General features: G+C 35.5%; 1 protein-coding gene across 2 annotated transcripts in view; it reads left to right on the top strand.

Annotated features, from left to right (window-relative positions):
- Nucleotides 1–19,354, top strand: part of COL24A1 (collagen type XXIV alpha 1 chain) — a 416,052-nt gene that overhangs the window by 148,572 nt on the left and 248,126 nt on the right. For both annotated transcript variants that reach the window (XM_053693893.1, XM_053693894.1), the window contains exons 10-12: nt 3,425–3,469; nt 7,787–7,840; nt 8,082–8,126. In XM_053693893.1, coding sequence (XP_053549868.1) covers nt 3,425–3,469; nt 7,787–7,840; nt 8,082–8,126 — 144 coding nt within the window. The remainder of the gene's footprint in view (nt 1–3,424; nt 3,470–7,786; nt 7,841–8,081; nt 8,127–19,354) is intronic.

Here is a 19,354-nt window from a genome sequence, read left to right as displayed (position 1 = left end):
TTACCAGCTCAGGACTAACCAGATCAGAACTAACTAGCTCAGAACTAACTCATCACATCCCTCTGGAGCAGATAGAGGGATCCCTGCAACCTTACCTATATCTGTCCTAGTTACTCTAGATGTTTTTCGGAAATGCATTATTGTTTGTGTGCTTAAAAGCCATAAAATTATATGCAGCCTTTAAGACTTAAAATATTGATATGTGTTAGGAAGTTCACCATCACAGGCATTAGAGCATTTATTTGTATGGCATTTGTATGTGAAAAGCCGCGCATTTGCTGCCATCAGAATAAGAAACAAAACAGGAAAGTACATTTTAAAATGTAAAAAAAAAAAGGAATATGCAAGTTTAAAATGATCCTAAGGGACACAGTGGCTAGAATTGTTGTTTCAATAAATTATGCTTTACTGCTGTAAAATGATTTTTTGCTTCTGCAACCTCCCTCATCTCTCATGTACATGCGTAATCAGTGATCTGCGCCAGTGCGCTTACCAATACTCAGTGATATTGTTTACTGGTATGTGAGCATATTTGGAGTGTGTGTAGGCAGTTTTGTTGAGATTTATTGACATAGCTGTCAAAATAGAAATAATTTCATATAGTCAGAAACATAACTTTATATCACAGCCTTTCCATTTTCTTCCTAAAGTAGAAACTGCATTTATATATCAACAAGTTCAATTTAAAAAAAGTTTAGTCTCTTTAATGCAGAGTTTAGTGCTTCTTTCAGGAATTCATATAAACTATCAACTTGGTATATTTATTTATATATTTTTTTGTTTAACAAAACGTGGATAACTGATTTAAAAAAAAAAAGAACTTTTTCAGATAAAGTCTTAAAGGGACACTAAACCAAATTTTTTTCTGTCATGATTCATATAAAGCAGCAATTTTAAGAAACCTTCTAATTTACTCCTATTATCAATTTTTCTTTGTTCTTTTGCTATCTTTATTTAAAAAGTATGAATCTAAAGCTTAGGATCCAACCCATTTTAGTATCAGCACCCTAGATAGCGCTTGCTTATTGGTGGCTACATTTAGCACACGAATAAGCAAGCATAACCCTGATTCTAAACCAAAAATGGTCAGGCTTCTAAGCTTTACATTCCTTCTTTTTAAATAAAGATAACAAGAGAACAAAGACAAATTGATTAAAGAAGTAAATTAGAAAGTTGCTTAAAATTGCTGATCTATCGGAATCATTAAAGAAAAAAATTTGGGTTTAGTGTCCCTTTAAGGTTTCAATTCCCGAATGAAAAAATAAATAAAATAACATTTTCACAGTGATTATATTAGGAAAAAGTAAATATTTTCATCTATCATTATTATTATTATTATTATTATATATTTTTAAGTTATAAAGTTCTAAATCTTAGCTTTACTTATTTTTCTGAATATGGAAGAAACACAAACTGTTCCTTGGAACATTGGCAACATCCAGTAACATTTTGTAAACTTTTTTTTTCTCCCAAAATGCACATTGCTATTTTTAAGTTCACTGATTATAACCAGATGCTTATCTAACCCACTCTTATTGTATTATCTGAGAAAGTTACACTAAAAAAAACTTAAGTATTTTTGGGTGAGAATTACAATAAATTATGGAATGAGTTCATTTGTTTTCTATTTATTTAATTTCTAGGTGTGTATTTTTATTTTACTGAAGAGTCAAACAATGTCAAGATACATTTTTTTTATATTCCCCATCCTATAATAATTACAAATATATTAATTCAGGCCATTTTGATGCACTGTTTGCCATTAGTATTTCATTTTATTTGCACAGAGTTCTAGATATTTCAAATATTTAAACTTATAATTAAAGGTGGATTAAATCATTGTGGTGGTATGTGCCTTAAAGGGATACAAAACCAAAAGAATTTTCTTCAATGATTCAGATAGAGCAGCAATTTTAAGCAACTTTCTAATTTACTCCTATTATCAATTTTTCTTCATTCTCTTGCTAGCTTTATTTGAAAAGCAGGAATGCAAAGATTAGGAGCCAGCCCATTTTTGGTTCAGCCCCTGGGTAGCGCTTGCTGATTGGTGGATAAATGTAGCCACAAATAAGCACGTGCTACCCAGTTTGCTGAACCTAAAATGGTCCGGCTCTAAAGCTTTACATTCCTGATTTTGAAATAAAGATAACAAGAGAATGAAGAAAAATTGATAATAGGAGTAAATTAGAAAGTTTCTTTCATGATTCAGACAGAGCATGCAATTTTAAGATACTTTCTAATTTACTCCTATTATCAATTTTTCTTTGTTCTCTAGTTATCTTTTTTTAAAAAGCAGGAATGTGATGCATAGGAGCCGGCCCATTTTTGGCTGAGAACCTGAATTATGCTTGCTTATTGGTGGGTAAATGTAAGCCTCCAATAAGCAAGTGCTATCCATGGTGCTAAACCTAAAATGGGCTGGGCTGCTAAGATTTACATTCCTGCTTTTAAAATAAAGATAACAAGAAAATGAAGAAAAATTGATAATAGGAGTAAATTAGAAAGTTGCTTGAAATGTCATGCTCTTATTCAATCATGAAAGAAAAAATTTTTGGGTTCAGTGTCCCTTTAAATAAAACATTTGGGTTTAGTATCCCTTTAAATAACTCTGCACTGCTTATTAGAATCCAAATGTATTACTTAATCATTTTGTTACAAATAAGTGGTCCCTTTTTGCCATGACCCCTCCCTGCTACTCAGGCATTTGGTTGTGGGAAATGGGGCAAATATGAGTTAAATATTAGGAGTCAGGTATTCTTTGGGCCAATGTGCCAAAAGCAGCACAACAAATAAATACAACACTGTACACACGTCATGGGGTGTGCAACCAGTTTACTCTGAGTGCCCAGCATACAGGAGCTTATAGTGCCAAGGACATCGGATGTGCACACTGTCCAGTCTGTTAATGTAGTTGTATACATATGTTTTCAGGCCTATTCATTTATAAATGTATTCAATGCATGATGATTGCCCCATGCTCTCTAAAGTCTAAGAGGGGTGTAGTGAAATAATTTAGTCCAGTGACCATGGTGTATATATTATGTCTGCTTCTGGGAGGCAAATAAATAAATAAATACATGCATTCCAAAATAACATATATACATATACTAAAATAAATTATTATTATTATTAATAATAATACTATTAATAATAATAATTGTTATAATAATTATTATTAATAATAATAATATCAATTATTTTAGGATCAGTATAACTGTTTTAACAACACTGTCAAGTTTTGCAAGTTTACAAGATATAAAACTAATTCTAAACAGTGGAAACCTTGTGGACTTTGTAACAAACCTTTATACAAATTGAAGGATGCTAAGATACATTTATGTCTAACAAAGGAAATAAGATGCTTTGTAACACCAGTTATGTTGTACACACAGTAACAAGACATAAACATGTCTCTTTATATCAGGGTTTAGCTGGACCGGAAGGTATCCCAGGACCTAAAGGTATTAGGGTGAGTAATTGTGTTTCTGGATAAAGCTATGTATGATTAAATTATGATGCATTTCATATGTAGAACAAAGTGTAAACAGATGAAAGATTATGGCTACAAATTGATGTATTTACACTGTATCTTTTATTTTAAAAATAAGCTTAGAGCAATATGTTCCTAATGAAAATGAATTTTACACCTAACACACAGCATCAAATGCCAAAACAATCCCTTTTACAATAGATACAAACACATTTAATACTAACTGTGAATATGAAACAAAGTAGATATTCAACCTACAGCAATGTTTGTGTAACACAAGCTGTTAATACTAAGGACAGATCTGGTAACACAATCTATTGCAGAGGAATAATCAACCTAAATTAAAAAATATGCAGAAATATTCACATGGTTCTTTCTGTAATTTCTTCACACATATTGATAGGCCATTATAATTATATATGATAAGTTAAAGGAATAGTCTAGTCAAAATTAAACTTTCGTGATTCCAATAGAGCATGTAATTTTAAGCAACGTTCTAATTTACTCCTACTATTAATTTGTCTTCGTTCTCTTTGTATCTTTATTTGAAAAAGCAGGAATATAAGCTTAGGAGCCGGCCCATTTTTGGTTCAGGACCTTGGTAGCACTTGCTGATTGGTGGCTAAATATAATACACCAATCAGCAAGCACTACCCAGACTGCTGAACCAAAAATTGGCCATCTCCTAAGCTTATATTCCTGCTTTTTTTGCAAGAGAATGAAGAAAAATTGATAGTAGGAGTAAATTAGAAAGTTGTTTAAAATTACATGCTCTATCTGAATCCTGAATGTTTAATGTTGACTTGACTATCCCTTTAATATTCCGGAGATAAATGTCAGGAGATAAAATGTTACGAGTCTGCTCCAAAGAGAAATTGTTACTAGCTCACGTTAGGTTAAAGGGACAGTGAAGTCCTCATTCAGGCACAGCAAGCAGTTGTAAACAACTTTCCAATTTACAACTATTATCAAATTTGGTTAATTGGGCTCCATTTATCAAGCAGCGACCACTGCACCCTAACCCTGATTGAATGATTGACAGCCGCTGCTAGAGTCCAATTGGCCGCCAGCAAACAGGGGGCTGCATTGTACATGCGTTAGTTGGTTAAATGCTTGTGCAATGTTAAATGCAGGCAGCGTATGCTTTCTGCTAGCAGCAGTGTCTGGCAGAAATGGTTCACAGTAGAGAATTAAGTCCGCCGATGTTTAATAAATAGAGCCCATTCTCTTGGTATACATTGTTGAAAAGCATACCTAGGTATGCCCAAGAGCAGCAATGCACTACTGGGAGCTAGCTGCTTACTGGTGCTTGCACATATATGCTTGTCTGTAGCTCACTTGATGTGCTCAGCTAGCTCCCAGTAGTGCATTGCTGCTCCTTCAACAAGGGATACAAAGAGAATGAAACAGAATTGATAAAAGAAGTTGAATGTAAAAGTTGTATAAAATTGTTTGTTCTATCTTAAAGTTTGGGTTTCACATTCCTATAATATAGAAAAAAAGTCCACTGATTTGTTTTCTAGTCCAGTACTAAAGCACTAGCAAAAAATACATATTGTGCATTTTTACTTTTCATGTAAATGTCGTTATAACTTAGCACAGATTTAAAAGTATAAACACTTTGTCCCAAACAAATGTTTGTACTGTATATAAAACAAAGCTGTGTTTTATCTATCTACCCCCTTACTTTCTCTGTCTCTCTCGGTATATATGTGTGTATATGTATACATGCGCATGCACAAACACACACATATACACACATATACATGCACATGCACAAACACACACATATACACACATATACATGCACATGCACAAACACACACATATACACACATATACATGCACAAACACACACATATACATGCACAAACACACACATATACACACATATACATGCACAAACACACAAACACACACATATACACACATATACATGCGCATGCACAAACACACACATATACACACATATACATGCGCATGCACAAACACACACATATACACACATATACATGCCCATGCACAAACACACATATATACACACATACACACACATATACACACATATACACACATATACACACATATACATGCATATACACACATATACATGTGCATGCACAAACACACACATATACACACATATACACACATATACATGCATATACACACATATACACACATATACACACATATACACACATATACATGCATATACACACATATACACACATATACACACATATACATGCGCATGCACAAACACACACAAACAAACACACATATATACACACATACACACACATATACACACATATACATGTGCATGCACAAACACACACATATACACACATATACATGCATATACACACATATACACACATATACATGCGCATGCACAAACACACACAAACACACATATACACACACATATACACACATATACACACATATACATGCATATACACACATATACATGTGCATGCACAAACACACACAAACACACATATACACACACATATACACACATATACACACATATACATGCATATACACACATATACATGTGCATGCACAAACACACACATATACATGCATATACACACATATACACAAATATGCACACATATATATGCATATACACACATATACACACATATACATGCATATACACATATATACACACATATACACACATATACATGCATATACACATATATACACACATATACACACATATACACACATATACATGCATATACACACATATACACACATATACACACATATACATGCGCATGCACAAACACACACAAACAAACACACATATATACACACATACACACACATATACACACATATACATGCATATACACACATATACATGTGCATGCACAAACACACACATATACACACATATACATGCATATACACACATATACACACATATACATGCGCATGCACAAACACACACAAACAAACACACATATACACACACATATACACACATATACACACATATACACACATATACATGCATATACACACATATACATGTGCATGAACAAACACACACATATACATGCATATACACACATATACACAAATATGCACACATATATATGCATATACACACATATACATGCGCATGCACAAACACACACATATACACACATATACATGCGCATGCACAAACACACACATATACACACATATACATGCGCATGCACAAACACACACATATACACACATATACATGCGCATGCACAAACACACACATATACACACATATACATGCGCATGCACAAACACACACATATACACACATATACATGCACAAACACACACATATACATGCACAAACACACACATATACACACATATACACACATATACATGCATATACACACATATACATGCATATACATGCGCATGCATAAACACACACATATACACACATATACATGCATATGTCTGTGTGTATGTCTATATATCTATAACCAGCACATTACCTATAGATTGTCTAATATAATTGGGTTTACTTCAATTTAAAGGGATATAAAACTCAAAATTTTTATTTCTTGGCTCAGATAGAGCGAGCAATTTTAAACAACTTTCTAATTTACTTAGAGCATCAATTTTTTCTCTCTATTTGTTTCTTTTGTTGAAAAACGGGGACATAATGTTAGAAGCTGGAACCATTTCTGGATCACTATATGGCAACAGTTTGCAAGAATGTTATCATTTGCAAGAGCACTAGAGGGCAGTACTATTTCCTGCCATATAGTGCTCAGATGTCTACCTAGGTATCTCTTCAACACAGAATATCATGGGAACAAAGCGAATTTGATAATAGAAGTATTTTGGAAACTTTTTTACAACGGTTTGCTCTGTCTGAATCAAAAAGAAAATGTTTGAGTTCCATACCCCTTTAATGTTCATGGTATTTCTTTTTAAGAAACATGGTTTAAATATAAATATAACAAATACAAGAGAAGAAATAAACCAATATTTTAAACAAGGCAGCTGTGGTCCAGCAAATTAAATAAATGTGTTAGCTTAGCTGATGGAAAGCAAAAAATAACAATTGTGCTCATCCAGAAGACGTTTGTATAAACTCTCTATACTGTGTATATTTTTTATAATGAGACAGAATTAAGACATAACAGATCGGTTGTTCAATAGTAATACCTTTTTATTTGTAAGTGTTACGGTTGCTGCTGATACTTGAGTTGCTCTGTACAGTGTCTGTGTGTTTAAATCAACAATAAAGTATTTCTGTATTTATTTTTAAAGGGCTTTATAGGAATACCTGGGGTGCCAGGACCTCCCGGACCCGAAGGAGAAAGAGTAGGTTCTTCTAAATAATTCCTAAAATGCCATGAAAACATACCAGCTCTAACCTCAGTATAATAAATGGGGCGCTGTCTCAGTATGGCCCATCTGTAAGGAAACCTGATCTGTATACAGGATAGAAATATCTGACTTAGCTTTCCTATTGGTCAGTTTAAATAATACAGTAGATTTAAAATAAACAGCAGACATTAATATATTATTTGTGATATTCACACTCTTCTTTGTTTTTTTTTAGGGATTGCCAGGTCCACCTGGGAAGAAAGGAGTGAAAGGTCTGCAGGTAAAGAGCACGGTTACACTGTGATCATATTAATAATGACAAGTGTCACGTGAGTTTCACTTCATCAGCACAGACGGCTTTTACAGGGGAATTCCACAGAGATAGTCAGGATCCTGTTACTTTAAAGGGAAACTAGTTCCAGTAATGTGTTCACTTGTTCACTTCCTATTATTATCTGTGTGTAGTTCTGCTGAATGTTCCAATATTCTGTTCCCTGTGACTTAATATCTAGTTCACTGTAACTTCCCAAAGCAAATTATTTGCTGTTAATAGACTTTTGTATGTTTAGTAAGTGCAAAACACAAACATAGTTTAGACACTGTCCTTCCTTCTCAATTTCTCTCTTTCTCTCTATCACTGGATTTTTTTTGTCTCCACTTTCTCTCTCTTTGTCCCGCTCCCTTACATCCTCTCTTTTCCGCTCTCCCTCTTTCTCTCTATCCATCTCTCTCACTTCTTCTCTCTCTCTCACTCGCTCTATTTCTCTCGCTCACCTCTCTTTCTCTCTCTCTCTCTTTCTCTCTCTCTCACTCTCTCCTTTTCTCTCTTTCTCTCTCTCTCTCACTCTCTCCTTTTCTCTCTTTCTCTCTCTCTTTCTCTCTCTCTATCCCTCTCTCTCATCTCTCTCTCTTTTTCTCTCTTTGTCCCTCTTGATCACTTCCTCCCTCCCTCTCTTTCTTTCTCTTTCTCTCTTTGTCCCTCTCGATCACTTCCTCTCTCCCTCTCTTTCTTTCTCTTTCTCTCTTTGTCCCTCTCGATCACTTCCTCTCTCCCTCTCTTTCTTTCTCTTTCTCTCTTTGTCCCTCTCAATCACTTCCTCTCTCCCTCTCTTTCTTTCTCTTTCTCTCTTTGTCCCTCTCGATCACTTCCTCTCTCTCCCTCTTTTTCTTTCTCTTTGGGGCCTATTTATCAAGCTCCGTATGGAGCTTGATGCCCCTTGTTTCTAAAGACCGCTGCTCCATAACTTGTCCGCCTGCTCTGAGGCCGCGGACAGAAATTAACTCGATAGAATATGATCGGGTTGATTGACACCCCCTGCTAGCAGCTGATTGGCCGCAAATCGGCAGGGGCGGCATTTCACCAGCAGTTCACAAGAACTGCTGGTGCAATAATAAATGTCGATAGCATATGCTTTTGGCATTTATCGATGTGTGGCGGACATGATACGCTACATTGTATCATGTCCGCTCACACATTTTATAAATATACCCCTTTCTTTCTCTCTTTCTCTCCTTGTCCCTCTCAATCACTTCCTTTCTCTCCCTCACTTTCTCTCTCTTTGTCTCTTTGTCTTTTCTATCTCTCTCCCTCTCGATCACTTCCTCTCTCTCTCTCTCTCTCTCTCTCTCTCTTTCTCTCTTTCTCTCTCTGTGTCTCTCTCTATCTCTCTCTTTGTCCCTCTCATCACTTCCTCTCCCCATTTTACTCTCTCTCTCGTCTCTCTCACTTCCTCTCTCTTCCTCTTTCTTACTCCCCACTCTCCCTCCTTTCCCTATCACTTTCTATCTCTACCTCTGTCTCCATCTACCATTCTCTCTCTTTTGCTCTTCCTGTCTCTCTCTCCATCTCCCTCTCTATGTCTCTCCCTCTTCTTGAGAGGGAACCTCCATAATTGACATAGAGAGTTTAATTTAAACTTTCATATCATATATGATCATTTAAAGGGGCTTTATTTTAGTCTTACAAAACCCTTTCATTCAGGTTCTGACTTATAAATAGAAATTCACTGGATTCTAATACTTTGTGACAAATGGTGGTGGGGGGGGGGGGGGGAATCTTGTGCGAAGATGTTTGCTTAGCAGAAATCTATGCTCTAAATCCTTAGTACAAACCTGCTGCCCTCAGCTGATAATTTTTTCTCAGCAATTCCTGAAGTGGAAAACCATAAGTCAGTAACTCACCTAAACTTGGATCACAATGTTCGTTAAAGTGCTTTACAAACACATTCTCTAGTTACAGTCACATGGAACTTACTGTTATTAGTGGGATTCTAATTTCAGAGCAGTTTAGTGTTATTTTAACTTCCGCAAAGTATTCAGCAAAACACAAGTACATGTGAGATGCCACAGTAAGCCAGAATTTATAGAGTTAAATATGGAAACTAAAGTGTTGTTGCAACAGGTGGTTCTGTAGTGGAAGTCTGTGTTGTAAAATATCAGTCTGCAAAATGTATGTCTATTGTAATACTTCTCATTTTGTTTGCATTATATAGCATCTCTATATTAAAGGGACATTAAATACTTTCAGGTGGTAATATAAAATTATAAATCGCATATAGGAAAAAAATCTGCAATATACTTTTATTATTTATGTTGTTCCCCTTTCCCTGTAATTCCATTATGAAATGTTGAGCTTTTCAGTTCCTATTAGAAATGGAAGTGCAGAACACTGTTATATTCCACACAGCCATTGGCTGCACACTCCAGTGACCTATTTAGCAAGAAAATGGTAGCAATCTTTGAAATTTCTCAGAAAAAAAAATCTACTGATAATTTGAGATTTTGAGTAAGTGCTATTGCATTGCTTTTTTATGGTGTATTTGTAGATTATACAATTCTACTGTATTTAAAGGGACACTCAATCAAAATTAAACTTTCATGATTCAGATAGAGCATGCCATTTTAAACAACTTTCCAATTTACTTCCATTAACTAAATTTGCACAGTCTTTTTATATTTACACTTTTGGAGTCACCAGCTCCTACTGAGCATGTGCAAGAATAAGTGTGTATGCATTTGTGAATGGCTGATGGCTGTCACATGGTACATGTATGCATTTGTGATTGGCTGATGGCTGTCACATGGTACAGGGGGAGTGGAAAAATACATAACTTTTAAAATTGTCAGAAAAAAAATCTACTACTTATTTGAAGTTCAGACTAAGTGCTATTGCATTGTCTTGTTATCTTGCATTTGTTGATTATGCAAATCTACTGTGTTGACTGGTCCTTTAAAAGCAACAGTAAAGTCAAACTTACACGTATAAAACCGAGAAGCTGCAAGGGAAAGCAGCCAGACCTCCTAACAAATAACAATTCCACCATATTTGGGATGGCTGGAAAGGCTCCATTATTCTTTTCCTATTTTTAATGTAATTTAAATCTAAAAATTGTAGTTTTTCAAAAACACTATAGAGGCAGGAGATCATTTTTGAGATATTCAGAAACTTTATCCTCCTACATATTATACAGTCTTTTCTTGATAAGAGCTCATTTATATATGTGTATAATTAGACACAGAAAAATGGATTAGAAAAGCAACACTCAAGATCTATCAAGGAGTATTTCCCTAAACTGCAAAACAATGCAAATTTGGTAGCAAAATTACAGTTTAAATGTTTTTAAGACATTTACTTTGTATGTAGATATTTCACAACACAGTGCTGAATGTCCGATACATATGTAAAATGATTTGAATGCTCCAATGGCTAATTATATATAGAAATGGTATAAGAGGTAAGACAGTAGCTTTCATGAAGCATTGTTTTCATTCATTAGTAAAATCACTTTTTTATAAATAGACTTTGCCTTATAAAATGAGCATTTGCTGCTGCACCAGACTAGGCTGAATTCCATCGCAAGTTGGGACGCCAAGTAATAAAAGAGGCAGAAGTAAATTTAGTGAATGGAGAGTAGAAAAAAACAGCATATAAAGACTTCCCTGGTTACTTAATCTGAGTAAAGGAAATCTGTAGGGAGTGAATGACATTGTATGTGATGTTATCCAGCTATAGTTAGTGTCAGTGTCATGTACTTTCCAGCTATTGTTCTATTTTAGTTGTAATATGACCAGGTTACTTATTGCAAAGTCCCACAGACATTCTCTATCCATGTTGACAAAATATCTAAAGAATAAATAAGTTATTAAAGGGACATATATAATGCTTTTTTGGGGTTTTGTTACATGGTTAAAAAAATAATAATAAAAGGTTTTGGTGCTGAATAAACCTGCTTATTATTTTCTTTGTAAACCAGGATGGTAAATCTTCCCTCTCTGACAATAATTTCCTGCATTTATTTCTCTCTGAACCGCTCTATCAAGTTTAAAGGGACATTTCTATTAATGCATTTGAAAATGATTCACTGCATTAGAAAATATCTGCTTGCAAAACTGTTATTTTGATAGAAAAAAATAATGATTGTTTTGCAGTCCAGGAACACAACATTTAAAAGAAATATTTGGAATGTTGTTTATCTTACTTCTTTTGTTGTCACCAATTAGAAACAGCTATATATTTGCTCCTGCACATATCAACCAGTCACTATGCAGCATGTAGTAGTGTTATAATTATACATTCAGTGAATATACTCCAGCCTTAGGGGGAGGGGAAACTCTTCAATCATTTATATTGCAAAGTTTTTTTATTATTATACATAAATAATTATCTGGAGAAATGTACATGTTGAGATAGTGTCCCTTTAGTGAAATATTCATTATGTTTTCATTAATCATGTCTGAGTCATCTGTAAGAGGAATCACTTATCTTACACATTAGGAAATATATGAATGTAATCTTATTATCAGTTATTTGTAGGATGACAACAGATTCCACAGTGCTATAAACAAAGGTTTAATATGCAAAGTAATATTTATAGGGAACGAGTGGGTAGGGGGCCCAGCCAAAAGTTGCATTGGTGTAAATCAGCTCTCATGAATGTGATCTAAAAGACAGCGGGGCTCCTAGGCTAACATGCTAAGGGGGTTCAAGGGGATGAAAAAGGATGAGAGAAACTGAGGCTAGAAAGGTTAGTGTATATTGTTTGCATCCCCGAAAAATAGAGTCTCTAAGGGCACACTTGATACTTTGAAAACTATTGGAGCAAGTGAGAGAGTTCCAGTCTGCAGAAGTCCTGTAGATGGGAATGTGAGGAGATACCAAGAGAGGAGGAGAAAAGGAGGTCATAAGGACTTTGTGTTTTATTTTGGAGGCTCGCATTGTGAGTTAATAAATTAATTTAATTACTTTAATCACATGATATCTAGGGGGTCATGTGACCCATTATCTGATAAAGATGATTCTCCTATTTTAATTATGGGATCTTTTTGGGGTTTTGATTTATTTCTTTAGATAGAAGTGTAGACTTAGTTCTGTCTCATCAGCTGAAGTTCCAGGCTACAACATTTGGAGGTAGAAACCATTGACCATAAAACAGGGAGGATAGCTGAGGACCATATCTTCTAGTACTAATTCCTACCTTTTATTTTATTGTTAACACCCTCAACTCTTTCATAACAGAGCAGTTGGCATTGCCTTGCAAATTAAGCCCAGTTGGTACATTTGAGGTTTTGGGTTCTATATTAATAAATGAGGGGGGGAATCCCCTAGAACCACAGCAGCCCCCATTCTCCAAACCTAGTGTCTATTAGGTTAGAATACTGTCATTTTCACATGTGCAAGAAAATAACCAAAAAAACAAATGACCCTTCTGATGGAAGAGGGGATTTTTCTCATTTACTGAGGTGGTCTAGTGTTTATATTTTTTAATGAAATACAGCCACAGTTTCAGAGCCTTCTCAAATATACTAATTTAAAAATGAAAATGAAAAATGATATTATCCTCTTTCCAATGAGGTGTCACATGACCCTCTTAGATACATGTGAGATGAGTTAATAACTTGTCCATAGGATCACACTCTGGACATGTGCCAAAACTACGGGAGAGGCGTTGGCCCCTTCTTGCCCTATTTGTAAACATCCAGGGTTACCAGCCCTTGAGAAATATGGTTGTATAGTAACTTTAGATCTCCTTTGTAGTTCTCTGTTGACTTTAATGTTTTGATTGTAGATGCATATGGACTGTATTAGAAAGAGATATGTATCTTTAAATGAAAATATCAGAAACTTCTACCGGGGATTATGCCTCTTAATGTCTTTACAGTATGAGTCTCACCCAAGGCTTAAGGTATTTGCTTCTGATTCAGACGACCATCCATCCCACTGACCTATGCAACTTTGAAAAAAATAATCTGTTTGTGTTCACACTAAGGATTTAGGAAGCTTTAGCTGAGAATGCAGATCAGGGTGTGTCAGAAATTGCAACAACACCTGGCTGGACGCTGCATCTGGCTTGTGTTTAGGGAAGCTTTTAATAATTCTTCCTTATGCTAACAAACACACGTGTTTTAAGGATATTAATATTTCAGAGTGCACTTATTGCCGATTGGAACGGATATGTGCTAACACTGTGAAATCATTTATAACAAGTACTCTTTCATGTAAAAACATGAGGCTTGTACATTAAATTAGTCACAATGAGTGAGATTCAAGACTTAAGATTTGAAATATACATTTAAAGGGGCAAAGACTCCAAATTAAAAATAAATTATACAAACAAAGAATATGATTTAAAAAAAGAATTGTTAAATTTACTTCTATTATTAGTTTTCCTGCTTGTCTTGGTATCTTTTGTTAAACATTATCTTTACATAAGAGCATACTGAGGTAGACATAGGAACAAACACACGTCTCGAGTACCTTATAACAGCAGTATTTGCAACAATGTTATTTGTATGGGGTTAGATTACAAGTGAAGCACAATCGATGGTGGATGGTCTGTTATCTTAAACTCAGCTCTTCACAAACAATAACTGGTTCTAAATCGTTAGTTATTAATTTGAATCAAAACTTTTTTTATTACGTCATATAGTTTACATGGATAGTGCAGCACTGTATTAGTGCACTCATTGAGCTTGTATTGCTTAAAGGGACACTGAACCCAAATGTTTTCTTTTGTGATTCAGATAGAGCATGCAATTTTTAGCAACTTTCTAATTTACTCCTATTATCAATTTTCTTCGTTCTCTAGCTATCTTTATTTGAAAAAGAAAGTCCAGAACCTTGGACAGCACTTGTTTATTGGTGGATTAATTTATCCAACAATTAGCAATAACAACCCAGGCTGTTCACCAAAATGGGCCGGCATCTAAACTTACATTCTTGCTTTTCAAATAAAGATACCAAGAGAATGAAGAACATTTGCTAATAGGAGTAAATTAGAAAGTTGATTAAAATTGCATACTCTATCTGAATCACAAAAGAAAAAAATTGGGTTCAGTGTCCCTTTAATTGTTTTGCTCAGGCACAATCCAAAATATATCTTTAAAATTCAGCAACTTTTGAAAGCTAAACTAAACAATTATCTCCTGCTAATTTGTATTACAAAACACATAAAAAATGCAATGGCAAAATTCCCTGCCCTTTTTCCCTAAGAAGTATTCTGTATACATTGTTACCAATGCACCAGAGAACTCTGGGTGAGATATGCAAATGAAATATACTGTATTTTATACTTTTTCCTTCCAGTACTGCGTTTAACCACAGAAATCCCCTTACAGGGATTGTGGCTTTTATTTTTATAAAATGGAGGATTTTAATGTCTATGAGTGTGTATGTATGTCTATGTGTATGTATGTGTGTGGGTGTGAGTGTATGTGTACGGATGTGTGTGTGAGTGTATGTGTGTTTATGGGTGTGTGCTTCTCTATGTTTGTGTGTGTATGTACACTTACAGTTGTGCTCATAAGTTTACATACCCTGGCAGAATTTATAATTTCTTGACCATTTTTCAGATAATATGAATGATAACACAATAACTTTTCTTTCACTCATGGTTAGTGTTTGGCTGAAGCCATTTATTATCAATCAACTGTGTTTACTCTTTTTAAATCATAATGACAACAGAAACTACCCAAATGACCCTGATCAAAAGTTTACATACCCTGGGGATTTTGGCCTTATAACATGCACACAAGTTGGTACAAAGGGGTTTGAATGGCTATTAAAGGTAACCATTCTCACCTGTGATCTGTTTGCTTGTAATTAGTGTGTGTGTCTAAAAGGTCAATGAGTTTCTGGACTCCTGACAGACCCTTGCATCTTTCATCCAGTGCTGCACTGACGATTCTGGATTCTGAGTCATGGGGAAAGCAAAATAATTGTCAAAGGATCTGCGGGAAAAGGTAGTTGAACTGTATAAAACAGGAAAGGGATATAAAAAGATATCCAAAGAATTGAGAATGCAAATCAGCAGTGTTCAAACTCTAATAAAGAAGTGGAAAATGAGAAGTTCTGTTGAAACCAAACCACGGTCAGGTAAACCAACTAAAATTTCAGTCACAACTGCCAGGAAAAAAAAATTTCTGATGCAAAGACAAACCCACAAATAACTTCAGGTGAAATACAGGACATGTGGTGTGGCGGTTTAAAGATGCACAATAAGGAGGCACTTGAAGAAAGATGGGCTGCATGGTCGAGTCGCCAGAAGAAAGCCATTACTACGCAAATGCCACAAAGTATCCATCTTACAATATGCCAAACAGCACAGAGACAAGCCTCAAACCTTCTGGCACAAAGTCATTTGGAGTGATGAGACCAAAATTGAGCTTTTTGGCCACAACCATATACGCTACATTTGGAGAGGAGTCAACAAGGCCTATGATGAAAGGTACACCATTCCTACTGTGAAACACGGAGGTGGATCGCTGATGTTTTGGGGATGTGTGAGCTACAAAGGCACAGGAAATTTGATCAGAATTGATGGCAAGATGAACACAGTATGTTATCAAACAGAACGCCTCATTTTCCACTTCTTGATTAGAGTTTGAACACTGCTGATTTGCATTCTCAATTCCTTGGATATCTTTTTATATCCCTTTCCTGTTTTATACAGTTCAACTACCTTTTCCAGCAGATCCTTTGACAATTCTTTTTCTTTCCCCATGACTCAGAATCCAGAAACGTCAGTGCAGAACTGGATGAAAGATGCAAGGGTCTGTCAGGAGTCCAGAAACTCATTGACCTTTTATACACACACACTAATTACAAGCAAACAGATCACATGTGAGGATGGTTACCTTTAATAGCCATTCAAACCCCTTTGTGTCAACTTGTGTGCATGTTATCAGGCCAAAATCCCCTGGGTCATTTGGGTAGTTTCTATTGTCATTATGAATTAAAAAGAGTAAACACAGTTGATTGATAATAAATGGCTTCAGCCAAACACTAACCATGAGTGAAAGAAAAGTTTTTGTGTTATCATTCATATTCTCTAAAATATGGCCAAGAAATCATGAATTCTGCAAGGGTATGTAAACTTATGAGCACAACTGTATGTGTGTGTGTTTATGTATGTGTGTGTGTGAGTGTATGTGTGCCTATGAGTGTGTATGTATGTCTGTATTTGTGTGTGTGTATGTGTGTGTGTGTGAGTGTGTCTATGAGTTTGTATGTGTGTATGTGTGTGAGTATGTATTTATGTGTGTGTATGTGTGGGAGTGATTAAGTATATATGTGTGTATATGTATGTGTGTATTTGTGTGTGTATGTGTGGGAGTGATTAAGTATGTATGTGTGTATATGTACATGTGTATGTGTGGGAGTAATTATTTATGCGTATATGTGTGTGAGTGAGTAAGTATGTATGGGTGTATGTGTGTCTATGAGTGTGCATGTATGTATGTGTGTGTGTATGTCTGTGTTTATGTGTATGTGTTTAATTTTTTTTGTACTCTGTAACTGAATATCCCCATCACTTAGCTTCTTAATACTTATGTACACAGTATATTAAGTGTAGTTATATTCTTCCCCTGTCTATCCTGGTCATATAAAACCTTTCATTTAGGCTCCAGTTTATAAATAAAAACACAAAAGGAATTTTAACAAAAAATACCAAAAGGAAAGAGGTCAGTTTTATAAGAAAAGTAACCATTTTCTTTTTTAATTGTATACTGGTTCATGGAAATGTAATGTTAACTTACATGTACCCTTAATAATAAGACTGCAGATTAATAGTATTTTCCAAGTCCACAATCGTTTTTTTACACAATGCGATTCAGTTATCTCTTTAGAAAAATCAAATATTGGATAAACTGTATAGGGTACTTGGTTAACAAAAGTAATATCATTATTAAAACTAAATGTGCACAGTTATATGAGTAAGGGTCTGCATTTATAAAAATAAATTGTATAGTGAAACATGTTGGTATAATTAAAACATTTACTAACCCCTAAATGTACAGCGATTATGATCACTATATTTTCTGTGGTTTTCAGCTTCGTCTTTCATGGATTTGTGTTGATACATGTGTAGAAAAGTAGCTTTGCTTTTTAACCACCCGTCTTGGATATCAGTTGCAAGTAAAGTCGGCTAGTTTTTAGGGAGAGATTAGTCTCGGTTATTATTGGAATCTTAACTAATAGGGAAGGAATGTTATGCAGTGTTTTAAAAAAAAGGCTCAAGTCAATGACAACTTCAAAGCACAGAGACATATATAGTATCTATATATACCAAGTTCTGGGATATAGTAATCGTTCCATGCAGGGGAGAATCTATAGCTATCAGGTTTTATAACTCTCTATCAATTAAATGTCCTTCTTTACTGGGTAGAGGAAAGGATATTTAAATTAGGAACCTTTGAGACCGCTGCTCCATAACTTGACCGCCTGCTCTGAGGATGCGGACAGAAATCAACCTGATTGAATACGATGGGGTTGATTGACACCCCTGCTAGCGCCGCAAATCTGCAGGGGGCGGCATTGCACCAGCAGTTCACAAGAACTGCTGGTGCAATGATAAATACCAACAGCATATGCTGTCAGCATTTATCGATGTGCAGCGATTTCAGCAGACATGATACACTACTTTGTATCATGTCCGCTCGCACATTGACAAATATACCCCTATGGGTTCTTTCCAAGCTTTTTCATGTTGTAGATAGGGTTGAACAATTGTCTAAGGGCTCCATGTACGAAGCAGCGAAAGCTGCTCCGGAGCCTTTGCGGGGCAGGTTCGCATATGCGAGCCTGCTTCCCGCAATGTAAGAAGCAGCGGTCATTAGACCGCTGCTTCCTACACCCTACGCCACCTCTTAGGTGGCGAAGCAAAATCACTGAGAGCTCACTCGCTCTCGGTGATTGACAGCCTCTTCAGTCGCGTGATTGGTCGCGCGACTGAAGGGGCGGGCATTACACACTCCGCTGAGTGTGTAATGGTACATACGGGCAAGCGGATCAATAGATCCGCTGCCCGTGTGTAGCCGAGGCAGGCGGACAGCTTCGCGAGTTAAGAAGCTGTCCGCCCGCCTCTTAGTACATGGAGCCCTAAATGTTAAAAATCAAACAGCAGAATGAAAGTTTCTCTTGATATTTGTTCTGCTATTCAAATATTTGTATAAAAAGAATGTTAAAGGACCAGTCAACACAGTAGATTTGCATAATCAACAAATGCAAGA

Source organism: Bombina bombina, chromosome 10 (genome assembly GCF_027579735.1).
Source record: "Bombina bombina isolate aBomBom1 chromosome 10, aBomBom1.pri, whole genome shotgun sequence".
In the NCBI taxonomy this organism is placed as follows: domain Eukaryota; kingdom Metazoa; phylum Chordata; class Amphibia; order Anura; family Bombinatoridae; genus Bombina; species Bombina bombina.
This window is presented reverse-complemented; position numbering and strand designations above follow the sequence as displayed.